Genomic DNA, 27,509 nt, shown 5'->3' on the forward strand with positions numbered 1-27,509 from the left:
GAGGATCACAGATAGATTGTTCAGGGCAATTCGACTTTCTTCGTTCATTGTCCATCTGCTTTCTTTTTCTAAAAACCCCTTCCCATAAAACTTCTGAGTATAACTCTATGAGTTATGGAAACAAAGACATAACATTTCTGGATTCTTGTTCTAAATTAATAAAATAAGAGTAACAATGCTAACTAGTTTTTTTTTTTGGTGAATCACTTTGAAGTTTACAAATTGTTATCTCAATTACTTGTTTATTTCTCAAAACCCCAGGAGGTAGGCAGGATGGGTATTACTGTTCCCAGTTTTTTTTTTTTTAATTAATTAATTTATTTATTTATTTTTGGCTGTGTTGGGTCTTCCTTTTTTTTTTTTAATAAATTTATTTATTTATTTATTTTTAGCTGTGTTGGGTCTTCGTTTCTGTGCGAGGGCTTTCTCTAGTTGCGGCGAGCGGGGGCCACTCTTCATTGTGGTGCGCGGGCCTCTCACTATCAGGGCCTCTCTTGTTGCAGAGCACAGGCTCCAGACGCGCAGGCTCAGTAGTTGTGGCTCACAGGCCTAGTTGCTCCGTGGCATGTGGGATCTTCCTGGACCAGGGCTCGAACCCGTGTCCCCTGCATTGGCAGGCAGATTCTCAACCAGTGCGCCACCAGGGAAGCCCGGGTCTTTATTTCTGTGCGAGGGCTTTCTCTAGTTGCGGCAAGTGGGGGCCACTCTTCATCGCGGTGTGCAGGGCTTTCACTGTTGTGGCCTCTCTTGTTGCGGAGCACAAGCTCCAGCCGCGCAGGCTCAGTAGTTGTGGCTCACGGGCCTAGTTGCTCCGTGGCATGTGGGATCTTCCTGGACCAGGGCTCAAACCCGTGTCCCCTGCATTGACAGGCAGATTCTCAACCACTGCGCCACCAGGGAAACCCCTGTTCCCAGTTTTGTACATAACACTTTAGACAGGACCTGTGAGCTCCCAAGACCGCTCAGCTTCACAGCCAAAAAGTGGGAAAGCCAGACGGAAGCCGTGCACCTCAAGTCTGAATTATAAGCTGCGGTTCCCTAAACTGTAGTTTGAATTTGCTCAAACTGCAGATTCAATAGGTCTGGGATGGGGTTTTGGAATTTGCATTTGAGGCAAACATCTGATGCTTGTGTTTCAATGACCATACTCAGAAAAACAATAATCTAGAAACTTCTTTCTCCCCTCTCTCTTAAAAGAACAACAACAACAAAAACAACCACCAAAAAAAAACAAAAACAAAAACAAAGAGGATGATCTCACCTCTTACCAATCAAAGGAATTTTTTTTTTCTTAGAGAAGTGGAGCCCCCAGCTCTTCTCTTCTGTGACCTACCCACACACACTGATAAAGTTAATTATCTGCCCTGGCTAAATGACTTTCCCTAGCAACACCCTAGCAACTAACATCAGCTCTGCCTTAGGCTACAAAACTGGAAGGAGATTTCTTGAAGTCCGGTGTATTTTACAGCAAAACAAAACATCTGAATAGGAAATTAAACAAAGTAAACTGGATTCATTACTAAGGAGATGAGACACAGACATACAAGACAGTTCATGACAATCCACTGAACACAATAGTCAAAATAAGAAACTTTCTTCTCACAAGTTCTACTGAAGTCCAGAGGAGAGACTGCAAGATCTCATCCCACAGAGGAGAAGAGAATTTAAATGGGCAGAAGGAGGGAGGACACCCTAGGTGATGGGAAAGCTCTAAGCAAAGGTGCCAAGTCAAGTATGAAAGTGCGGGACACAGGGAACCCAGCTGGGAAGCACTGGGAGCTCAGTCTGGGATCTGTGACCAGATCATGGAGGGACTTGAAGGTCACTTGAAGAACTTGGGCTGCATCAGAGGTTCCTGGGAGGCTGTTAAAGACGTTTTATTCATAGAACAAATACTTACGGAGCCAGGCACCATGATATGCATGGAGGATACAGTGGTGATCCCCAGAGACAGTCCCTCCCCTTATGGAGCTTGGACTCTAGTGATGGAGACAGACACTGAACAAATACAAAATGTAAAAATCAGACATAAAACTGAATAGGTAATTATAAATCTTGAGAATATTAAGAGAAAGATATCAAGTTCCAGGAGAACATATAAAGAGAGGCAGGACCTATTCTGGGAAATCAGGAAGGACTTCTCTGGGGAAGCAGTTTTGCACTGAGATCTGAAGTGTGCATAGGAGTTGGCTGGGAGAGGGTGGGAGGTGGGAGAGACGAAAGCACTGGATTCCAGGCAGAGAGAACCGCACAGGCAAAAGTTCATAAACCGGAGAAGCCATGGTGGCCGGAGTCCATGAGAAAAGGGGTACATGGTCTTCAAAGGCGGATCAAACAGGGCCTCAGAGGCCATGTTAAAGATTCTTTGTTCTGAGAGCTCTGAAAAGCCACTGAAAAAGGATTTTAACCTCAGGATTGACATTCAAATCTGAATTTTAAAAAGGATCACTCAGTCTTCAGCTCAGTAGATGGGATTGGAGGATAGTAAGAGTAGATGTGGGCAGCCCAATTAGGAGGCTGAGAGATGATGACAGCTCAGACTGGTGTGGTGGCAGAGGAGTTGGGGAGAAGTGGACAGATTCAAGAAGGAGTTGGAAGCCAGTGATTTCGTGATGGATTGGATGTGTGGAGAGAGAGCGGCATTCTGATGTGACAGTAGAGCTGGGTTAGGGAAGTTTAACTTCTGTAGTGGGATTACAGATCCATGGGCTGCTTAGAGTCTGCTGTCATGGCCCAGATGATGGGGTCACCACTGCGTAGAGGGAAGAACCCTATTTTAGTGTTGGTGAGGACTGTTTTGAATTCTGGTTCTTTTTCCCCTTACTAGCTGTGGCACCCAGACAGGTAAATTTTATAGGTTCCTAATCTGGAAAATAGAGAGGAGGGGGCCTCCTACATCACATGGTTTTCCTGTCAATGCTGAATGAGAAATTAACTATTATATTCCTCCCTGCTGTGTTCTGCCCACCTCCCTGTTAGATTTGAATACGCTGATTTAGATGAAAAGACTTTCAGGAACACATAATTGAGCTATTGGATGTAAAATAAGCTCCGTGAAGACAGGAGCCACATTCTATTTATCTCTGTAGTTTCCTGTCCTCTGAGATAAGATCGGGTACACTCTCATGAACAGCTTATTTTGTAGCATATATATCACCGTTATGATTGGAAAAGATTCGTGTAACTATGTATTTAATATTTGCCTCTGCCCCAGATTGTAAGATCCACTAAGGCAAGTAATTTATTTGTCCTGTGTCCCAGTGCTGAGCACATGGAGGGCATTGGACATGAATGAATGAATGAATGAGTGAATGTTTGTTCCCTCTGGTACCCACTACTCAGCACAGACTTGACCCCAAATCTATACTCAAGGAAAGCTTGCTGGATGCATGGGACTGTGCACCATGGAGTCTATGTGAGCCCTGAGCCAGTCCGGTCATGCTGGAGATCATTCACTCAGGACGCAGAGGTGAATCTATCTGAATGTCACCTCCATAAAGGAAGGCTGGTAGCTGGAGCAGGTGCTGCTGAGCGTCAAGGAGGGTCAGGCTAAGAAAAGAGCATAATTGCCTTCTGCAAAGGGGCCCTGTCAGAGGACCTCTGAGAGAAGGTGCCCAGTTAGTAGTGGCAGTGAGAGTCGCAGCACAAGGACTGAGGGCAGGCGAGGAGGAATGGAGGCCTCCAATGCAGATGGCTCCTCTGGGCTGTTTGTTAGTGACGTCAAAGGAAAGCAAAGGAGATGGCTTTTTTTTTTTTTTTTAAAGAATTCTTTTCATCATTACTTCACAAAGAACATTTTTTTTTTTAATTTATTTATTTTTGGCTGTGTTGGGTCTTCGTTTCTGTGCGAGGGCTTTCTCTAGTTGTGGCAAGTGGAGGCCACTCTTCATCGCGGTGCGCGGGCCTCTCACTATCGCGGCCTCTCTTGTTGCGGAGCACAGGCTCCAGATGCGCAGGCTCAGTAGCTGTGGCTCATGGGCCTAGTTGCTCCGCGGCATGTGGGATCTTCCCGGACCAGGGCTAGAACCCGTGTCCCCTCCATTGGCAGGCAGATTCTCAACCGCTGCACCACCAGGGAAGCCCAGGAGATTGCTTTTTAAATGCAGGCTCTTGAAGCGTGTTGACAGTCCAGGGGAAGGAGGGGCTGCGTAACCAAAGCTTCTGAGAGCACTTGGGATGCTTGTGCACACTGAGGGGAGGCAGAGGCATTAAGGCATCCCCAAAGTGGGCTTGATCTCCTTTACTGTGCTACCCAGGGCCAGCCCAGACCCACCCATTGAGCCTGGGGGTGGGTGTGGGGAGACACTGGAGACCAGGCCCAGTATTTTATATGGGTCATTTCATTTAACTCTAGCACCCTGTAGCGGAAGGGTGTATTAGCCCAGAGGCACACACGCACCCTTTCTGAGCATGAAACTGAAGCTTGGAGAGCTTAAATAACTTGCTCAAGTCTCACAGTGGGTGAGCGACAGGACTAATGTTTGATTCAAGTCTGTGCCCAGGGGAACAGTGGGAGAGATTCCTGCACCTGGCCTTCTCCTGTCTGGCTTTGGGATTGAGCCTGAGGCTCCGCCCAGTGAGCGCTTAGGCTCAGCTCCTCTCCAAACATCTGTCCCTGGGGACTGGGAACCTGAACTAAAATCTAAGCCAAGAAAACGCAGGCTTTTCTCTGAAACTTTCAAAACCCCTTTCCAGGGCTCTGTGAGGACTCCCATGGGCTTTAGGCACTTTTGTCGTCGTGGGCTCCTCCCTTCATAAAACAACAGTAAACATTATATTTTATGACTCTGTAGGTATAAAGACAAATATATTAATAAATACTATATAGTGAAATATTTTATTGGACCTAAAGTTTTTTTTCTTCTGATTTTAAAAAAACATTTTCAGGAATCTCCAAAGGTATTACAGGCCATAGCACTGTGCCTACTGGGCCCAATGGATGAATCATTCTGTTCCTTTCCATCCTCCAGTCTGACCTGTTCCAGGTCAGAGAAGGGCAATAGAGTCAGATAGCCATGGCATCTGGCCCTGCCTTAACTGGCCGAAAGCCTCAGTTTGCTCATTTATAAAATGAGTGAAAGTAATGTCACGTTTATTGTGTGAAGCGAGAGTGGAAAAGGTGAGCAGATATAGTAAGTAAACGGCCCAGAATATTGCCAGACACAGAGTAGGTGTGCAACAAAAGTTCTCAGTCTTTCCCTCCTTGGAGCACCCTTACTCCACAGGGTCCAGGGGGTTGGGGCAGCAGCCTCCTTGGTGGTGGGACAGAGTCCGCAGTGTCCCTGTACCCTATGATTTCCTCGCCAGACCCTGGGAATCCAGCGTCGCAAAATAAACACAGCCGCGCCGCTAATCGCCAGCGCGGAAACAAAACAGCGCTGCGCTCGGGGATCTGGGCAAAATCAGCCCTCCCTCCTCCTCCTCCTCCTTCGCCGCCGCCCTCCCTTCCTCGCGCTGCTCGGCTCGCTCGGCTCGGCTCAGCGCAGCGCAGCTCGGCAGCCGCCAAGCCGAGGCGGCAAGGTCTCCCGGTCGCCAGCGCCGGCTCCGAGCTCCGCTCCCCGCCTGGGCTCTGCCAGGTCTCGCTTCCGCGGGGACCCCTTCGAGCAGGAGTCGCGTGGCGAGCCGGCGGCCAGGCACAAAGTTGGGGGCCCGCGAGGATGAGGCTATCCCCGGCGTCCCTGAAGCTGAGCCGGAGTCCAGCGCTGCTGGCCCTGGCGCTGCCCCTGGCCGCGGCGCTGGCCTTCTCCGACGAGACCCTGGACAAAGTGTCCAAGTCGGAGGGCTACTGCAGCCGCATCCTCCGCGTCCAGGGCACGCGGCGCGAGGGCTACACCGAGTTCAGCCTCCGTGTGGAGGGCGACCCTGACTTCTACAAGCCAGGAACCAGCTACCGCGGTAAGTGGCCCTCCGTGGCGTTGAGGGCGCGGGACCCGGCCCCCGGAGGGCGCCGACCGCGCGGTGCGGGAGGAGGGCGCGCGGTTCTCAGGCGCACAGTGCGGGCGCAGCCCGGTAAGGGCCCTTCTGTCCTGGATGCCCTCAGCCCTTTTAGCCCCGAGCCAGTGACCGGGGCCGTCGCGGGCCACAGCCAGGAGATGCAGCTCCCACGTCCGACGCGCGGTTCCCGGGCATGGGCTGTAGCGGAGCGACGCGTCACTCTGGCCTGGCTGGGAGGGAACCTGGCTTCTTCCCCCGCCGGCTCCAAGAGAGAAGTGGAGACTCGCCATTCTCCAGATCCGTCTCTGGAGTGGAGCGGACCCTGGCTTCTCTTAGTCGGGTCCCAGGCAAGGTGGTGACTCCGGCTTTCCCCACTCCCATCCCTGAAAGAAAGGAAACCAGCTTTTCGCTGACCGGTCCCCAGTGGGATGGTCACTCCAGCTTCCCCGGGCAGATCCCTACAGGAGAAGGGACTTCGGCTTCTACTTTAACTGGTCCCAGGGCACGAGGAGGAGGGGAGAGGAGCCTGAAGCTTTTCGGAAGGGTCCCTGGAAAGAACTCCAAATTATTCTCCGATGGTCCCAGGCGAGGGAGAAGACTCTGGATTTCTAAGACAGGCTCCCAGTGGACAGGGAGCTCTAGGTAGTTTCGGACAGGGAAAGGGAATCCGATGAAGACGGAAAGGAAGCCCGGATTTCCGAGGCCTGCTCCCTGGAGGCCGGGACCTTGGCTCCCGCAACGCCAAGTCTCAGTGCCCCAGGGATGCCGTTCCTACGCTCCTCAGCTGAGAGCCGGCTTTCGGGAGCGCAGAGAGGGGATGTCCAAGCAAGTGAGCGCCTCCCAGGCAGGACAGGCAGCTCGACCCGCACAGACCTGAAGATCACTGACGGCTTCCCCAGGGCCCACCGCCCCTCTCTTCAGCCGGGTCATCTCCCCAGACATCTTTTCCCCGTGCTGCAGCTGCCCTTCTCCAGTCGCGAGCCAGGACGTCGGGCAGGGAAGGAAGCCTGCCTGGCCTCACCGGGGCCCCGCGGGCGGGGAGTGACAGGGCGCGTGTCCCTTCACCCCTGCCCCTTCAAAAGTCAATTCTAGGGCCAAGCAGGAAGAGAGGGGCTTTGGGGCGCCGAGTGGGGTGCTCTTCCATCCCCACTTTCCCGGTTCCTAAGCATCTCGGGAGGAAGCAATGGGAACAACACTGGAGAAAGTTTGGGGCAGTGTCAGCGGGAGCCCGGGCCACACAGGCGACCAGGACCGGGAGCAACCCTTCTCAGAACGCTTCCTCCGTTTTCCCGAGTTCGTGTTCCCGACTTTCTCCACCTGGAGCTACCCAGAGCGGGCTTCCCGGCATAGTCTGCACGTGGATGCGCTCGGCGCCGGGCGGGCAGCCCCTGCAAGCCGGCACGGGTCGGCGGGATGCTGGGTACTCCGCGGAGACAGGCAGGGTGGGGGTGGGGTGGAGAACACCCGGCCCAGCCCCGGGGAGCTGGCGGCGGGTTGGCTGGGCTGCCCTGAGAGCCGAACCTACAAGCGGCCGCAGTCTCTCCTCGGAGCTGGGAAGCAGCCAGTCCTCTCCGTGGACTGGAGGGAAGTGGGCGTAAACCCGCTGGCCTCTTCAGTCCTCCCCCAAACCGAGGACCTGCGTTCCCTAGGAAAACTGTCCCGGCTCCACGTGGCAGGGAAAGAGGTGGCTCTGGAGTCAGGCGGCCGGGGTTTAGTAGCTGTGTGACCTTGTGCGAGTCCTTTAATTTCTCTGAACCTGTTTCCCAGCTATTGAAAACAGCTGTTTATCCAACCACCCTGGGCGGTTGTAGGGAGTGAATGAGTGCATAAAGATGAGCATGCCTGAGCTACAGCGGGCCCCCAATATATGCTAGTTTGAGCTGGCTATGGGGCCCTAATGGTTTAATAATGGAGGGATGTGCCTGGTCAGATTTGTTTCTGGGGGGTGTGTGTGTGTGTGTGCATGCGTTTAAAAGTAGGTTTTTTCAGCACTCCTTTCAGCCAATCTACCAGTGAATGCCAGTTACCTGGGTCCTCATGAAATAATTGAATGAATGAATGAATGATTTCTCCATATCATGAGGCTTGCCTTAGACTATTCCTAGTTTAGGACCAGGAGGATTTCTTTTTTTCTTTTTTTAATTTTTTGGTCGCACTGCATGGCAAGTGGGACCTTAATTCCCCGACCAGGGATTGAACCCGTGCCCCCTGCAGTGGAAGCGGGGAGTCACAGTCTTAACCACTGGACCGCCAGGGAAGTCCTGGGAGGATTTCTTTTTTGGGTAATTCAGGCTAGTCTGCTGCGCAGGCCAAGAGTCCTTCTGGGTTTCCTTTCCCACTTGAATCCTCCCAGTTTGTCCAAGCACTGGCAGCAAGTGGCCCCAGCACTGAGAGAGAGATGCATCTGGGATTCACATAGACAGAGAGGTTCCATGACTGCCTAAGTATCCATGGCCAGCAGGTGGAAACTGGGGCTAGTAGGGAGGGGAGCACTAGACTTTCACCTTATAGGTTATTCCAGCCTAAAAAGTTAGCCTTTTGGACTGTGACATCCGACTCAGGCTGTTGGTGGGCAATCATCTTATCTCCTTTCTGGTGACTAAGAGATCCTGAACGAAAGATCTTGCAGGAACCATGCTAAGGCCCTCTGAGTAAATACTCTGCGATTAGCAAACCTGATCCTGCCACTCAAAGTTGGGAAGAAAAGGGCACTGGCCTAGTTTGTGACATTTTCTGTTGGCTTATACTTTCTTAGAATAGTTATATTAGAAGTAAATCTAATACATTCTGCTCTAGGTATTGACTTAAGGCTGTGGAAATTAACATTCCCCTGGTGTTCTGTTTGCTGTTTCATTTTTTCCTGAATTAGGGCCCCTCACAATCATTGGAATCAATGGCTTGTTTTCCTGCCGCAAACCTTTGTCCTCAGTATTCTAGTTCATCCCCAAAGAGTTTCTGCTCTCCATGCCCCCCACCCCAGCATATCCTTTAGGTATTCTAGACTGGAATAAAATGGTCACTATTAAGAAAAATATTGAAACATGGGGTTTCTTCTCAACAGCCAGGATCCAGCTGAGATGATGATTCAGCCTTTTTCCAAGTTGTTAGTACTATATTGACTGCCTTCTCTCTCCCACCACATCTCTCTACTCTCCCTCCCTCTTCCCCCCAATCCCCCTCCCTCTGCAATAATTGTGCTTTAGAAAGCTCTGAAAGGCCTGCTCTGTTTCTGACCATGGCCTCCTTTGAAAAAGAGATTACAGTGATTAAAAATAACAAGTTGAGGATCCTCAAGGGGCTTCCCTTATAGGAGGACAATTTGCAGGACCAGCCATTCCCAGATCCCAATTTCAAGCCAAATAGAAGAAAATCAGCTGAAATGTTCAAGAATTGATTGAAAATAAAAGAGGCTCTTTTGTCTGTCCAAAGGTCTGTTTATTAGGAAAATAAAGCCAGACCCTGGCTAATGAGAGTGGCTTTTCCTAGATGCTCTTTAAAGGGAAATTTCAAGGAACTTGATGGGGAAAGAATGTCCAGTCGAGCTTATAAATACTTGTCCAACTTCAAGCATAATTGAGGGATTTATTCTAAACCGGGAGGTTTGGAGACCTCCAAAGCTGCTTTGCCTTCTTTTTCTTTGTCTCTCTTTGGGGCACACACTGCCATAAGAATGTGTGTTTCAGAGTGTCCCACCTCCGCCTGGTAGAAAGAACACAGGCTTTGATGTTGGCTGGGTCTGTTTCCACTTCAGCTCAGTCACACATTCACTCTGTGACCTCAAGCAGGCAGCTTTACCTCTCTGAGCCACAGTTTCTCCAACTGTAAAATGAGGCTGCTTCTCCCACCGCCCACAGAGTAGCTATGAGAATTAGAAATAATCCATGTCAAAAGAAACTGTCATACAGTAGGATATATATATATATATATATATATATATATATATATATATATATATATATATATATACACACATACACACACACACACACACACACATATTATGAGATCATTATTTATTTTGGAAATAGAAAAATACTTGGCAGCTAGCACTGGATGAGACATTGTGTTAAGTACTTCCTACGCATCTCACTTATTCCTTCCAGTACTTTGGGGCAGTTTATTATTTTTATTTTATAGATGAGGACACTAAATCTCAGAGAGGTTTAGTAACTTGCCCATGGTCACACAGCTATAATCAGTGGAGTCAGGATACAAACTTAGGAATGTCTAACTCCTAAATCTCTGCTCTTAACCAGTCTTCTACACTGACTCAATAAAATAAATTAGGAGTAGACTGAATTCACCCAGCTACCCTCAGCCTTCTAGATGTTGAGTCTTTGTTGAAGGAAAACAGCAACAGCAAATCAAGATAATAACTGACAGGGCTTCCCTGGTGGCGCAGTGGTTAAGAATCCGCCTGCCGATGCAGGGGACACAGGTTCCATCCCTGGTCCGGGAAGATCCCACATGCCACGGAGCAACTAAGCCCGTGCTCCACAACTACTGAGCCTGTGTTCTAGAGCCCGTGAGCCACAACTACTGCGCCTATGTGCCTAGAGCCCGTGCTCCGCAACAAGAGAAGCCACCGCAATGAGAAGCCCCCGCTTGCCGCAACTAGAGAAAAGCCCGCGCACAGCAATGAAGACCCAACGCAGCCAAAAATAAAATTAATTAATTAATTTTTTAAAAAAAGATAATAATTGACATATCTTGGGACACAAAGTATGAAGTGGTGGGTCCGTATTTACATTTTCTTTTTATAGACTTCAGTATTGCATTTCCCCATAAACCAGAAGATTAATTTAGAAACACGAAGAACCTTGCCAATCTTTAGCCAATTCCTTTTGTTTGTGGGGAAACCAACAAATTGGAAATAAAAAAACCTAATTTGACTGTTGTTTTGTTTTTATATGCAGATATTATATGCCTGTAAAATTATATATTTGAAAAGTATATATGTAGAATCTGAAAATTTTAAGCTGGGTAAGGTCTTTCAAATAAACTATTTCTCATCTAGTGTTTTTTTTTTTTAAATTAAGCACTGCTGATGATTAACTGTAATTAATTATAAGTGACACCCCACCTCTCCTCTTTTCTTTTTTTATTAGGTAACTTTAATTTTTTAACTTGTGCTCCCTTTTCATAAGTATTTAGTTCAAATAGATAATAAAAATTAAAAGATGCATGCATATCTACATGCTTAATAGTTGTGGGATTGTTGCTTTGAGTTTCATGAAACAGAAAAAAACCAGAACATACAAAAAAATGAAAGCATAAAAGTTGGAAGTTTTCAAGGTTTAAAACTTGAGTACTTCCCATACACAGTTAAGTTGTTCCACTCCAGCTGGCTGACTCAACTGGAACAATGGGCTATAATTGCTGATATGTTTACAAACATGCCATTAGCTTGTTATACAGAATGTCAGATGTAGGTCAATACCAGTTTCTGCAGGGAAAAAAAAACTTACCATCTTGTATTAGTCAGGATACAGGCTAAGCTCATGTTACAAAGAGACCCCAAAATACAGTGTTTTAAACAAGAGATAAATGGGAAATCCAAGATGATGGGTGGCTTGTTCCACAAGGTCAATCAGTAACCCAGGTTCCTTCCATCTGTGCTCTACCATCTTCTAGCACTCTGCAGTCCAAAGGTAGCCACAAGTCACAGTACCTGAAATGTGGCTCGTCCAAATTGAGTTGTGCTGTAAACATAAGATGCACACTGGTTGTTGAATAATTAGTATGAAAAAAGAATAAGCTTCTCATTAATAATATTTTATATTGATTACATGTTGAAGTTATAATTGTATACAGTAGGCTACATAAAATATATTGTTAAAATTAATTTTACTTGTTTTACATTTATTCCTACCAGCTACTTGTTAACAACTAAAATGAATTTCCCCTGGCTTGAGCTTATTTCTATTGGACAGCACTGTTCTAGGGAGTTGTCCTCATCAGCATGGTGACAGCCAGCTCACTACCAACACATCTGAGTTCCAGTCAGCATGCAGAGGGGAAAGGAAGTAGAGGCAAGCAGCTTTCTTTTAGTGATGTGACCCAGAAATCACAGCTAGCACTTCCAAACACACTCCCTTGCTAAGAATTTGGTCCCATGACCACACCTAGCTGCAAGGGAGCCTGGGAAAGATAGCATTTAGCTGGGCAGCCACATGCCCAGTGAAAACTTTGGGGAGGGATTTAGTTTTCAAAAGGATGAAGGTGAAAATGGATTTGGAGGGGCAGCTAGCCGTCTCTGTCACATGTTTTAATGCATAGTCATGTAAAAACAATGTTTCATGTTCTCTTTCTCAGTGATAGGTGGTCTAGGTGGATCTTCTCAACAGCACGTGAATTGATATTCCTGCTAAATGAATCAGTAGGGGAAGGAGTGTTGATGTAGGTGTGTGTGCATGCACGCTTGTGTGTGGTGTGTTGATAGGGTTCATACTGAGAAGAAAAAAGGAGCCAATGTGTCAGAGTAGCCTGTTCTGTCTCACCCTCTTCCTTTGTCTCACCCTTCCTCAAGGAAGCAGCAAGGAAGGGAGGGAATGAAGGAAGAAGTGGATAAAGCAAGAAAATGCAAGAGAGGGAGAGGAAAAAGGAAAAGAGGGGGAAGAAGGAGGAGGAGAGAAAGGAGGGGAAGGAGAAGAAAGAAATTAAGAGAAAAGAAAAAACCCTCACTGGGATATATATTTAGAATGAAAAAGAAGAAATAATTTTACAGAGGAGTCCCATTTTTTTTTTTTAGTTTTAAAGTCTTAATGAAGACTATCGTTCTCATTCTCTTAGTGAATAGATAAGTTCCCCCGAATCAGATCCCATTGATCATGCATTGTTTTATTAAGATTAATTTAAAATAAGTGCTCTTAATCTGCTGTGGAATTTACTAAATTTGCTGAGATCAAAATTTTTTAAATTGAAGTACAGTTGATTTACAATGTTGTGTTAGTTTCAGGTGTACAGCAAAGTGATTCAGTTAATACATATTAATATATATATATATATATATATATATATATGTTCTTTTTCAAGAGAGGAGTCCCATATTGCTTGAGGGTTAGAGTCAAGAGGCACTATGGAAAGCAAAAATCACATGAGTCAAAATTATTCCTTAAAAATCCTTTGCAATTTTACATAAACAATCACATGGATACTAGATTCAATCTAGCCTTATTTATGTGCCCCAGCAGATAGTTTTGTTAGTGGGGAATAGAAACAAACTGACATTTCTCAGTAAGTCCAGCACTTCTATTTTTCCCCCCAGCATTGGAAGAGACCAGTGTTTCCTCAGTTGAATCACTAGTAAAACCATTGGTTTGTTGGTCCTTAAACACTGACGTGACAAGGATGAAATACTCACTATCTGATGGACTAAGGGAACCCAGAGTCACAGCTCATGCTCCCTCACACATGCATGCATGTATTGAATACAGTGGCAAGTGGCCCAAATGATCTCAAGTATTATTTCCTTTCTCTGTTTTTTCTCTGATGGTGTGCAGTTGTGTCTGGTTCCTGTCATATGCACCTCTCTGGAGCACCTACAGTGTGAGAGAGCTCACTACATCACGTGAAGCTTTCTGTGTGGCTAGCTAGCTCATTTTTACTAGGTGTCTTGGCTGGGCTGGAGTTGAGGCTAGGATAGGAAAGGTAAGGAGTTAGGTAACACCACAAGAAGACCTTTGTGAGCTCTACATAGACAAGGCTTCTACCTTTCACAGAATATTCAAAACTGCCATGAAAAGTTGAGGGAAACTTTAAACAGGGGCCCGCTCACATCCACTGATTGGCTGAGGTCTAGGAGACCCGCGGGAAATAACTTGAATCCTGTCTACAGTTGTGGTTGAGATATTTGCAAACACAGACTAGGTGAGAGGGGGAAGGGCAGGGAAGGGCTGCGAGCACAAAATATTGTGTGTGGGGGGGATGGGAGTGTGGGGAGGTGGGCAGACTCAGACAGGTCGGAAGAACTGAATGGGGATTCTAGGTGCTACAGGAAGCTCTGCTGGTGCTCTTCTTCTTCCCCCCTTCCTCCTTTTTTTCTTCTCCTTCTTCATTTTCTTTTCCTCCTTTTCTTTCTTCTCCTCCCCCTCACAGCAGCAACCCTGACCTTTGAATTTTCCAAACACACCAAGCTCATTCCCACCCCAGGGCCTTTGTATATGCTTTTCTCCATGCCTAGAATGCTCTCCCCCAGATCTTTGGCTCACTCTTTGTCTTTTGAGTCTCAGCTCAGATGTTATCTCTTTAAAGAGGTTTCTCTGACCACCAATTTATGTTTCTCCTTACTTTTGCCCGGTTTTATTTTCTTCATACCCCTGAACCACTCTCTGAAATGATCTTTATCATCTGCCTCCTCAAGCTAGAATACAAGCTTTATGAGAGCAAGGACTTTGCCTTTCTGGTTTGCCATTTTATCGCCAGCACCCAAAAGAGCGTGTGGCCGTAACAGGCACTAAATCATTATTTATCGAAAAGTGAATGTATCATTTAAACCCCAAGAACCCCTCTAAAAGAGAGAAGTGAGATCTCCTTCTAAGAGAGCTGGATGGAAGGAAGGGAAAGCATTTCTCCCTCTGCCAGAGAGAGGTGAGGCCAAGGAATGGGGACAGATGGCAAGGATCTCCATGTGGTGGCAGCAGAGAGAAAGGATGCTCATTCAGTGCCCTGGGGGCTTTGGCTGGAGGCTGAGGGCAGGGAGATGCTCAGGGCCCAGGGTGAAGGCTGTTGGAAGCGAAGAGATCTGCAGTCATATGCATGGTGGGAAGCCGGATCGTTGATGGCTCAGAGGTGAAGAGCACAAGGACAGCAGGCAAGAGAGCAAAGGGAAGGAGCTGCCAGCCTCAGACACTGACTCTGATTACATGGAGAATAGGCAGAGGGGATTGTTGATCCATCAAACGTAGACACCAGTTATTAAAGTGACTTTCCCTGGAATCAGCTCTTTGTGGAGTCATTTGTGTGATTTCCAAACCTAGTTATGTGTCAGAATCACTTGGAAAGTTAAAAAATATATATATATATATATGAACATATATATATATATATATATATATCTTCACTGGCTCCACCCCAACAAAGGGCTGGATTCCAGGAATCTATATTCTTTCTTTCTTCTTTTCTTTTTCTTTTTCTTTTTAAAGCAAGATGGTGAGACACAAAGAGAAGGTGGCCAAAAGGTGGCCACTTTTCTGTGAATGTGCTTCCCCATCCCCATCTCTCCCAGCCCCACCCCCAGCCTCCTAGTCCCACATACTTTAGCACCTGGTCACATCACTGCCCTATCCTGTTTCTGTCAACCCAGTGGCCAGTGGCATGTCCTCAGAGCCAACACAATGGTGACATTCCCCTGCCTTGGCCGAGGAGTGGTGGGGAGGGAAGAGCTGTGAGCTTCCTCTAGGTGACAACACTCGCAGATCAGCAGAGCCTGAGCTAAGGCGACCTTGTTGTGCATCTCTGCTGCCAAAGACTGCCTCCCGTGTAACTTCCACTCATCACTCCGGGTTCTGTCCTCTGGAGTCCAGCAGATAAGGTCTCCCCTTGGCCATATTTCAGCCCTTGAGATGTTTGTGAAGAAACAGGTACTATGACTTCTCTTCTGATTAAAATGCCCTGTTTCTACAACCATTCTTTGTAGGACACTCTTCCTTATTCCCTTGCACCTTGGACTCCAGATGTGCTCTGATCAGGGTGGAACATGGCGGAATGATTATCTCCCTTGTTCTGGACACCGTGTTTGTGTTAAGCTTGCCAGGTCTTGTGCTCGCTGTTTTGGCAGCTGTGTTGTACTCTGGAATCACACTGAGCTTGCAGCCAGCAAAAAATTCCTGTGATTTGGTGGGAAGGCTTGCCGCCCTCCTTTCCCTGTACTAGTGAAACTGGTCCTAGGACATAAGCTTTGACATGATTCCCCATTAGACTTAATCCAGCATGTTTGGGTCCATCACGGTAGCTGTCAACCATTCATGAATCTGGATTCTGTCACTGAATGACCTATCCACATAATCTAATTTTGGATTATCCACAGTTTTGACAAGCAAACCTTAGAAGGCTTTAGCTAAGAAGTTGGTAAGAATGATGAGCAGGTGAGGGCTTAGGACAGAGCATTCTGACATCCCTTAAAATCTTTCTCCAAAGCTGACATCTAATTAAAATAGTTTTGAAGTCAACTGATTTTCTGTTACCTCAGTGGCATTTAAATACTAACTGCCACCCTGCTGGTCATCCACCTCAGTTTAGTCACAAGTACTGTTCCTTTAGCCTGTTAATGAATCTTACAGTCTAGGCAGAATTATTTTCTTTGTTCCAAAATTAGTCAGGAGTCTTTCCACTGCAAGTGACAGGAACACAGTCTAATTAAAGCAAAAAATAGAATTATTGAGTCCTATATTTGGAAAGCCCACGGGTGGATCTGGCCAGTTTCAGGTATAAATGGATCTAGGGACTTGAACAAAGTTCTCTCTCTCTCTCTCTCCCTCCCTCCCCCTCTCTCCTTTTCTCTCTTCCTCTCCCTTTCTCCTTTCCTTTCCATCTTTTCCATTCACTCCTTTTACCTTCTCTCTCTCCTTCCATCCTTTACCTCTTGGCTGTGTTTTTATGTGTTGGCACAATTTTTCTTACTGCAGATAAACTTTCTCCCAGTGCCAGGGAAGATAGCTGTCAACAACCTTCAGTGAAAAGACTTTCAGTTCTGTAACTGAAAGAAAAGCCTTTCCCGCTTTACTTCCAAGCTGAAAAATCCCAGGGAAGGATTCTGATTGGCCCAGCTTGGGTGACATACCCAGGGGAATGGGGTACATTACGATATGGAGATAGACTGCATCTGGGTCACAGTCACTTCTATGACTTGCTATTTCAGGAGGGAGAAGGGGGACTGTGATTGGCAGCCCCAAAGATCACATAGTCAGTGTAAGGGAAGGTGTGGGGTCCTAGACAGCATGTGTCCCTTAGAACTTCCTACCCTCCCCCAGATACATTTTCTTGGCTGACATATCTCCAGTTCCTCAGGAGTATTCTTCCCATCCATTCCTCTTCCCAGCTACATATTGGTTAGCTCAGGACCCATTCACCTGGCTCCCAGCTATTCCATGATGAGAGAGCACATGGGGGAAAGAATGAACTTCTATTGAATGGTTGCAATGTGCTTCATATACCTTATGTCATTTAGTCCTTATGACAAATGCATGAAATGATAATGATGATCCCTATTTTAGAGGGGAGACTCATTGATCTTTAAATATATTTTATTAATGTAGCCAAATTTATATATACTTACTATTACAAATATTAATTTATTACTTGTTAGGATAACAATAGAAGTACTGTAACTGCCATTTTACAGGAGATTGTCAACTGAGATAATGAGAAGTTAAATAATTAGTCCGAGGTAACACGTAGTAAACAGAGAGGAATTTGAACGCAGGTCTGTTAGCTACATCCATTGTACATCTACAGCTACAGCCCTTACAACTTGCAATATGCATGATCTTTAATCTGGAATGAGAGGTATTTCATCTCTTCTGGGGAATGCTGGGAGCATTCACTGAGGAAGGTCATCCAAGCGAACAGCATAATCCAACCTCACCACATGCACTTGCTCACCCTTGGACTTTTAGCCCTGCCTTCCTATCTGCCAGCCTGTCACCAGCATCTTCTCCTGCCTGCTCCTGGCTGGGTGGGCTGAATTGCCAATTTCTAAGTAAGGTATGCAAGTGAGTTACAGCTGCCCAGAGCTCCACAAGTTGAGCAGAGTTGGGAGGGGACCACCATGACTTATGTAATGCTCCAGCAGTCCTTATAACTAATCCCATGTTACAAGTTAAGGCAGAAGCTCAAGTTCATTGTGGCTGATGTGTGGGGCGGGGAGACTGGGCATCTCAGTAACATATAGCAGGTGGATGGCAGGGGCTGGCCTTGTAATGGAACTGGGATCTGGTTCAGGACCTTCTCATTGAGGCTGGGGCTGGAGGGGTCCGAAACCCAGAGGTAGAGTGGGGAGGGTGATGGCCCTAGACAAGATCCAGTGATGGCGATAGGCATAGCAGATGCACTGGAGTTTATGTTAGATGGTTGACAAACCAGCATTTGAACGGCTCAGAAAGTTATTTGGGAAATAGATGGGACTCGTGTTTTCCTATAATAAGGAGGGGAGAACTCCACCTTTGGTGGAGATTTGAGGCCAGGCTCCTGTGTGAAACATCAGTCCTCATACAAACAGGCCAGAGAGGCCCTTGCCACTGAGCTGGTTTTTAGGGAAAGGCTGTAATCCAATATTCACACAACTTCTAGCCTCATCTTCCTAAAACACAAATCTGAATATGACATTCCCCAACTCAGACCCTTCAGTGCCTCCTCATCACCTCCAGGGTGGTATCTGCACTTCGTAGCCAAAAGTCTTCAAAGCCCTGCTATCTCCCCGCTTCTCACCTTCCTCCCCTAGCCTCTTATAACACTTCCCTCCCAGCGTGCAACTAATGAAATACAGAATTACTTCTGGTTTCCAAGGCCAAGACTGGACCACCATGCCTTTCCCTCTGCCTGAGATGGAATTGTTCCTCTTGTCCACTGGACAAACTCCTATACCTCATTCAGTTTGCAGCTCAAATGCCACCTCCTCCTTGAAGTTTCCTTTAACTCCCCCAGTAGACTCAGATGTCCTCTCCTCTGGGATCCCAGCGCACTTCATTCATACCTCCATAACACCCATTGTATGTTATAAAAATATCTGCCGATGTGTCCTTTTCTCCCAGCTGTTAGGCTGTGTGCTCCCAGAAGGCAGAGGCTGGGTCTTTTCCCTCTGTGTCTCCAGAGGCGTAGTTCAAGACAGACTTGGTCTGTGCTCTCACAGAGCTTACAAGTGATCAGGGGGGACCAGCATTTAACAAATAATTCACAAATAAATATTTAATTAAGACTGGTGAGAGGTATTCAAGAGAAAGAAAGGCGTGTTGAAAAACTTTATCATGTGGGGGTGGGAGGGGCTGAGAGACCCTCACAGGGCTCACTGTCTATGGTATGAGCCACTGCAAGAAGACTCAGTTCATTATAAGGACTTACCCAAATCTCCCCATAACCTGGCCCTGTGACCATCATCCCCCAAGACAATGATCTCTGCTGCAGTCCCATCAGTGGTCCTACATTGGCACCTACTAGAGTTTTTCTCTGGAGGTTCAAACCTTGTGCCCAAGGGCCAGCTTTCTGAAACTCATTGTTTGTTAATGAGCTTGCTAAGCATCATGATCTTTATCATCATCATCATCATCATCATTTTGATCATCGTCTTCATCCTCAACATCACCAGCAACACCATCATCATCCTTTACAATTTTGGATCCTTTATATATGCCAGGCACTGTGGTAAATGTTTATTTAGTCATCTCTACATTCCTATAGAAAGGTAATGTCGTTAATCTCATTTTTTAAAAAACGAGGAAACAGGGAGGTCAAATAACTCACCAGAGGTCACACACTTAATAAGTGGTGGCTCTAGGATTCTAACCTGAAATCTTTGCTTTTAACCAGTTCCCTGTATGTGCTCACAGGATGGCTCCAAATGGACCTTTTTTAAATTTTATTTTAATCCTTCATAAGCTTATTTCTTGAATTTCCTGGGTCTCTTAATGGCCTCTTTTGGGAGGCACTTGGGAGGAGTCATTAGAGAGAAGATTCTATTATTTATTGCCAAGCAGTCATCTTCAGTCATTCCTGGGACTCAGAACATGCTGCACATTTGTTCATTTCAGGAGAGAGTCATATAATGGGCTTCTCTAGAGGGATAGGGTCTCCTCTCTTCCTTCAAATTATATGTCTAACACAGTCATCACCACTGATAATTATGGCTTGAAACACCACACAAGTTCAGCCCCCAGAGCCTCCATCTTCTGCGTTGTATTTAATAATGTAGAGTAGAACTTTAGTTTTCTAGAACTTACAGGAACGCATCATTCCAGGAAGCCGAGTTTATGGGTAGCCCTTTAAGTGCTCTGCACAGATATACAAAAAGATGCATACTTACCATTCGGAAAGATTGTTTAATAATATTCTTTTCAAAACAAGGCTTACGTACAGAAAAGTTCACAAATCATGCATCTTGGTGAATTATCACTTGTTGAATACACTCATGCAGCTGGCATCCAGATCAAGAAATAGAACATGACCCGAACTCCAGAAGCACCCCTGTGCCCTCCCAAATCAGCACTGCCTCCCCTTTCCCACACTTGTAAGCACTGACCTGACCTCTGGGATCATAGATTACTTTGCCTGGTTTTGAACTTTATATAAATGTCCTCATACTTTTTGTATTCTTTTGTGTCTGTCTTCTTTCACTCAAGATTATGTTTGTGAGATTGTTACCCATGTTGTTGTAGGTAGCAGTAATTTGTTCATTTTCATTACTCTAAGGCATTCAGTTCTATGACTGGCCACAATTTATATATCCATGGCTGCTGATGGACATTTGGGTGTTTCCAGCTGGAAACAAATAATGTTACTATGAACATCTGATAGGTGTCATTTGATGCACATATGTCTGCATTTCTGTTGATTTAAGGGTGGCAGCACTGGGTCATAGGGTATGTATAAGCTCAGCTTCAGTAAATACTGCTAAAGAGTTTTCCAGGGAAAATTGCTCATATTCAGTTCATCAATAGTGTGTGAGAGTTCCAGTTAATAACATTTGATAATGTGAATCCTTTTAAGGTTAGTCAATCTAGTGGAAATGCAGTAGTATTTTATTGTGGATTTAATTCATATTTCCCTGTAGACAAATGAGGTTCAGTGCCTTTTCGTATGTTTATTGGCCATTTGGGCACCTTCTTCTGTGAAGTATTAGTTCATGTGATTTCCCTATTTTTTTTCTTTGGGTTCTCTATCTTTTCCGTATTGGTCTTAGAGAGTTCTTTATGTATTTTGGATAAAAGTCAATTTATATATTTTGGATAAAAGTCAATTTCTGGTTAAATGGATTGCAAATACCTCCTTCCACACCATGGCTTACTTAACAGTGTCTTTTGATAAGCAAAATTTTGATACCATTCCATTTACACATCTTCTTTATTGTCAGTGGTTTTTTTTTTTTTATGTCCTGTTTAAAAACTCTTTCCTACTCCAAGGTCATTCATATTTTATCTTATGCTACTTTCTAAAACCTTACTGTTTTACTTTTCACATTTAGCTCTACAATCCATATGAAATTTATTTTGTGAAAGATGTGAGGCAAAGACCAAGATTCACCTTTTTTACATGGTATTCCTAGTTGTCATTGAAAATATCTTCTTTCCCCCACTGCTCTGCAGTATATCCTTAATGATAAATCAAGTTCACATATATTTGTGGAACTTTATCTGGACCTCAAACTATTCAGGCCTATTTTTCTTTCCTTGTTATGGTACACCGGCTTAATTTCTATAGCTGCGTAAGTCTCAATATCTGGTAACAGAAGCCATCCAACCTTGCCCTTCTTTTTCCAGATTGCCTTAGGTATTCTTGGCCCTTTGCATTTTCACATAAATTTTAGAATCGGCTTGTCAATATCACAGAAATCATGCTGCGAATTTAATGTAAGTTGCACTAAATCTATAAATCAATTTGAGAAGAATTGACATCTTTACAACCCTGAGTATAGCAGTCCATGAACACGATTCAGTAAATGTAATTACATATCAACTCTGTGCTAATCACTGTGCTGAGCTAAGACGTGGTTCTTGCCTTTGAAGGACTCGCAAATAGGTAAACAAATACTTACAAAATATGATTTAATGTGATCATCTCATCACTGATAATAATAAGAGCTAATATTTAATAAGTGCCTATTATCTGCCAACCATATTTAAGGACTTTAGTGCATTAATTATTTATGTTTTACACTGATACTTTGAGGTAAATGCTGTTACTAGGCCCATTGTATAGGTATTTTTAATCTTAACAAAGTCCAGGGAAAAAGAGCACCCAGGTCTTGATGGGGAAGTCAGAGGAAACATCACAGAAAAGGTGAAAATTTAGCTGATTTCTAAAGACGTTTGCTAGGAATGGAGGAGGTAGAACATTCCAAGCGTATGAATAGCATATGGAAAGAAATAATACTGTAGGGTGAAATGATATGGCTTTTCAGGAAGCTGCCAGTGAGCGAGTCCCAGGACTGAAATGCAGTGTGGCAGGGAGTGGAAATGTGGCTGATGAAGCTGTCCAGAAAGGCAGAGTCTGTGGGCCTATCAGTCTATGGGGTTTGAGCTGTAGCCTGAAGGCAGTGACTGTGCAGCAGAAATTGACTGTCTGTCTTATGCTGGGTTCCCCAGAAGCAGATATTATTCATTTCCTAGGGCTCCCATGTATAGAGCCACAAACCGGTGGCTTAAACCTAACAGAAATGTATTTGCTCACAGTTCTAGAGGCTAAAAATCTGAAATCAAAATGTCATCAGAGTTGGTTCCTTCTGGAGGCTCCCAGGGAGTCTCTTCCATGCCTCTCCCAGCCTCTGGTGACAATCCTTGCTGTTCATTGGCCTGCAGATGCCTCACTCCAGTCTCTGCCTCTGTCATCACCTGGCATTCTTCCCTGTGTGTCTCCATGTCTTTTCTTCTAAGGGCACTGGCCATCTTGGATTTAGGATTACCTTAACCCAATATGATCTCATCTTAACTAATTACATCTGCAAAGACCCTATTTCCAAATAAGGTCACATTTCCAGGAACCTGGGGTTAGGATTTTAACATATATTTTGGGAGGACACAATTTAACCCATAACAAACCCTCAGGTGAGGATTTGGGTGCAATTGACGTATTAAGGAAGTGCTCCCAGGGGAAGCCAATAAGGGAGTGGGGAACTGGGACGGGGAGGAAGAAGCCTTGCCAGCCCATGACCCCAGTGAGCTCTGATTCTGCAGGGCCTTTTTGAGGTACCCCTCAGAATTGTCATCACCTGATGCAAGGTAGCTGGGCCTTTCATATTAGGCAGAGCAGACTCCAGTGACCAGGGACGAGCTGCAGGTGCTGGCCTCTGGAAACAAAGGCACATCAGCACCAGGGTCACATTACAACGGTACAGAGGAATTTGAGGTGATCTGGGCAGAGCACCTTTACTGTCTGCTTCTTGTTCTCTGCTCCCCTTCCTCCAGAATTGTGTAGAATAGCCTTGAAAGCCCTCCCACCCCACCCTAGATAACCTCAGACTGCTGTGAGGCTGTCTGTCTATCCCTCAGAGATCTCAGTTCTTTCTCCTGACATCATAACCATCATTTTCTGCCTGCCACTGCTGAGCAACCACATTTCTTACTCTTCTTTACTTCTTTGTGCTTTTCTCTCATCCTCTCTTCCTTACTTTCTCTCTGACCTTTTATAGACATCAGTAGCCACCAATCAGAATGCACCTTCACTTTTGTGGGATGAACTGACCAATCACAGCATGAGACGTGCAATCTTTGTGTCTCCAAGTGCTTCTCTGAGATGTCATTGTGTTGGTGGCTCACGGACCATTGCTGAATTATCCTAGATGGTGGTTTTAATTTTTGGACTTTTGGAATGTTTCATTTTCAGGACTGAAACTAGAAGACTAAATGCCGCTCCTCAACAGGGGTTTGCTTATCAGAATCACGTAAATACTATAGGTTCAATGAATTGATTTTTAAATTTTGAAAACTTAGTCAACGCTTACGGAATACACACACTATAGATATTCCTATACATACTCAGTATGTAGAGCAATGAGTGGAGTGCTAAACTGGGGAGGGGGCCAGACCCGAAGCCTGCCTCTGGATGGTCTTACTGCCTTCAGTGTGTCTGTTGACATTTCTGTGTCTTTGTGTCCTATCTGTGAAATTAGAGGGCTTGGAATGGAGGATTCTTAGGATAGCACCAATAGTCTATAATTTTATGTTTAAAGAATCTTAGCATTTTAATGTAGGCAGTAATTTAGACCTCAGTTTACATCAATTTCAAGAAGCTTGAATGGAGCATCTCTTAGACGCCAGGCTCTGTGCTAGGTGATAGGGATACAAAGAAACTGAAAACCCAGTTCCTCTCCAGCATTAACTCACAGTCCAGTGGAGAAGGCTGGTAAAAATAGAATTGCAATCCAGTGCAAAAATTGCAATAAAGGATTTCCATCTCCGGAGATTGTAGATACAAAGGGAGGGGCAAACATCATTGCTAAGATCCCTGAGCTAGATTTCAATGAATACCTAGTTCTCTGGGTCAGTGTGGGAAGGAAGAGTTTAAAGTAGGTTCATAATTCCAACTGCTGTAACAAACAATCCCCCACAGTATAAGTTTATTTCCAGTTTATGCCAAGTATAATATGGATGTTTCTGGTCCATGAGTGATTATCTGTGTGGTTATTCAGAAACCCAGGTTCCTTACATCTTGTGGCTCTACCATCCTTCTCCTGGGGCATCAGAGTCCTCTGCTGGATCTCCTGCATTCAGCAGGTAGAGATGGGAGAGGAAGAATGGAGAATCATGAAGAAAGTTTGGATGGGCCAGGCAGGAAGTGGCATGCATCATGTCTGTTCACACTTTCCACCGGTAGGACTGGGGCACCAGCAGACCAAACTGCAAGGGAGGCTGGGAATGTGTTCTAGCTGAGTACCCACAAGAAATAGGAAATGTGTTTTGCCACATCCTACAGGAGTTTGTGCTGCAAGCAGCTGGATCTCTCTTGGGCTGATCTATGGAAGTGTAACATTAGATAACTGTCAAGACTAGAGTTGCTGACCAGGGACTATTTTTGTCAAATTGTGGTTACTGAGAGAGAGCTCACCTCAGCCTTGGTTGATTCAAGAATTCCCAAGTGAGATTGTAGTTCAGACGTTTAGCAGGTTCTGAAATGTGAGAGGGGGCTGGGTGGAGAGGGTGAGATTTCACTACTCTACAGAATGAGCCTTTCCCACTGACAGCTGCCCCTGCTACCCACAGGGCTGGGATGTTAATGGGGAACTCAACGTTTATCCGTTTGACGAATGGAAGGCAGCTGATTCTTAGGCTTATCATCTGCTTTCTTCTGTCTCTGCAGTGACACTTTCAGCTGCCCCTCCCTCTTACTTCAGAGGATTCACATTGATCGCCCTCAAAGAGAACAGAGAGGGTGACAAGGAGGAAGACCATGCCGGCACCTTCCAGGTAAGACCCCTTCTGGGCTTTTCCAGGGACCCCTGTCGCTCTAGTAGGTAGATGCCAAGTGAAAGGTGGGCCGGATCGAGGAGGCTGAGGGCAAGGAATGGGGCAGGTATCTGAGGGGGCTTCTCATGCAATTCCCTTGACCATTGGCCGGGTGGGCCAGGTCCATGGAAAGACCTATAACGGAGTAGGCAGCAAATGCCTTGCATCTACCTTAAGGCCTTGAGGCTTGGCCGCCAGGCAGGGCTCTTCTGGGGCTCACAGTACCTTGGGCAGCAGACAGTCCAGCGTGGTGGGAGCTCCCAGAACCCTGCCGAGGCACGGATGTTTTTCCTGTGCGGCCATTTCTCAATTGACTGGCAATTTTCAAGTGTAAACGGAACAAGAGCTTAGGCTGGCCAGACTGGAGGGAGTTCAAAGCACAGGAGAAGGACTATTAAGGGAACGAAGAGATTGATTTATGAGGGAAGATTAAAAGAACTAAACATGCTTTGCTTGGCTAAATGAACAGGGCCGAGTTGAAGAGGTGGTAATGGTCTTTAAATGTCAGTCCTTGCAGAGCAGCCTTCTCCAGGGGAGGCCTCGTTTGACTTTGTACAAAAGGGCACAGCAAGACGAAAGTGGGTCAGGAGAAGAAAGGGAATCTCAAAGGCAAGGGCCCTGCCAGTGAGTCATATTTCACCGTGGAATATTCTTCCAGGGGAAGTGGCAGGAACATCACCCCCTCTCAGAGGTTTAGAAAGAGGCCGGCAAGCTGTCAGAACATGTCCCAAAATGACTGGCGCGATCCTAGGAGGAGACGCGGCCAAATCTGCGGTAACCATTTCTCATCTCAAATTTCCATTGTTCTGGAATCCATTTTTATCTGGCATTTGCAAACTCAGAAGAAAAAAAAAAAAAACTCAAGAAGAACACTTACACCCATAGCTGGCTGCTGGGGATTCTGGTACAATTTGTGGGTTCCACAGAGCACCCAAAATATCTTCCCCATCCAAAAATATCTTTAACCTCCTGTGGGCAGGTTGTAATTTTGAATCCTGTGATTTAAAAAAATGTCCAGCGTTTAGGATTCTGGACTTCTGGCCTAGTGGAACTGTTAATTCCATGCTCATTGTAATGTCCTTCTATGGACCTAGATGTCAGGAACTTTCTTGGCATGTATCTGAAGGAGTTACCCAGATACAACCAATATTTGTTGGGTACTTACCATATGCCAGGCACTTGGTTAAGTGCTTTACCTTATCTTGGTTTATCTTAATTTAATTAGTTTATCTTAGTTTGATTCTCACAGCAACCAAGTAGATAGGAAGTATTATCCCTATTTTATAGATCAGGAAATTGAAGCTAGAGAGATTAAATCACTTACCTAAAGTGATTTAATAGTAAATAGTAAGGCCAGGCTTCTCTCTCAGGTGTCTGATTCCAGTGACTAAATGTCTTCCCTATAGTACAGAACAAGCTCCTGGCACAGGTGTGTTTGGACAGTGCATCAGCAAGATTGTCATTATAGGGAAAGGAAGATTCATGCATACATTCAGCCCATAAAGCACTAAAATATATTCCTCTTGTTGTTGTTGTTCTAATTTACCTGGAGGTGTGAATGATTTATAAGATTGGGGCAGCTGAGAGATCTGGGTACCTGAGTGTCAGGAGGGATAAAGTTCTAAGAAGGGAAAAGTGAGGGGTGGGAGATGGGAAATGTGATCTTAATATTCACCCAAACAAAATTTATCTGTTTTAAAATGATGCTTAGACGTATATATGCAGAAGAGTTGAAAGGAGGTACTTGAACAGATAGTGTACAGCCATGTTCATAGCAGCATTATTTACAAGAGCCGAAAGGCAGAAACAACCCAAATGTCTACTGATGGATGAATGGATAAACAAAATGTAGTGTATACATACAGTGGAATATTATTCATCTTTAAGAAGGAAGGAAATTCTGACACATGTTATCACATGGATGACCCTTGAAGACATTATGCTAAGTGAAGTAAGTAAGCACAAAACGACAAATATTGTCTGATGTCACTTATATGAGCTACGCCGTCAAATTCATAGAGACAGAAAGTACAGCGGATTGGGGCAGGGGGAAATAGGGAATTATTGGACAGGTGCGGAGGTTCAGTTTGGGAAGATGAAAAAAGTTCTGGAGATAGGTGGTGGTGATGCCTGTTCAACATATGAATGTACTTAATGCCATGAACTGTACACTTAAAAATGGTTAAAATGGTAAATTTTATGTATATTCTGATAAACACACACACACACACAAAATGATGCCTGAGTGAGGCCAGTGGGGACATGGCTTCTTTCTTTGATGCTGTTTTAATTCAGTAGATTGATAGTCCTCTCCAGCTCACTGTTCTCTCTGCTTGGCTAAATCTTTGTCCTTGCAACCAGTTGGTGAATACAGGGCCCTGCAGTGGGCGGTAAGTAAATGTTGAATGAATAAATGAACAAATTATT

At 45.3% G+C, this 27,509-nt stretch overlaps 1 protein-coding gene across 2 annotated transcripts in view; it reads left to right on the forward strand.

Moving 5' to 3' along the window:
- Positions 1-5,436: 5,436 nt before the first annotated feature.
- SPON1 (spondin 1) overlaps positions 5,437-27,509 on the forward strand; it is a 269,321-nt gene continuing 247,248 nt past the window's right edge. For both annotated transcript variants that reach the window (XR_011075438.1, XM_068555753.1), the window contains exons 1-2: positions 5,437-5,895; positions 24,937-25,043. Coding sequence is in view for 1 of the 2 variants with exons in the window: in XM_068555753.1 (XP_068411854.1) it covers positions 5,658-5,895; positions 24,937-25,043 (345 nt within the window). In the remaining variant the exon portion in view is untranslated. The remainder of the gene's footprint in view (positions 5,896-24,936; positions 25,044-27,509) is intronic.

This window comes from Eschrichtius robustus, chromosome 11 (assembly GCF_028021215.1).
Source record: "Eschrichtius robustus isolate mEscRob2 chromosome 11, mEscRob2.pri, whole genome shotgun sequence".
Classification (NCBI taxonomy): Eukaryota; Metazoa; Chordata; class Mammalia; order Artiodactyla; family Eschrichtiidae; genus Eschrichtius; species Eschrichtius robustus.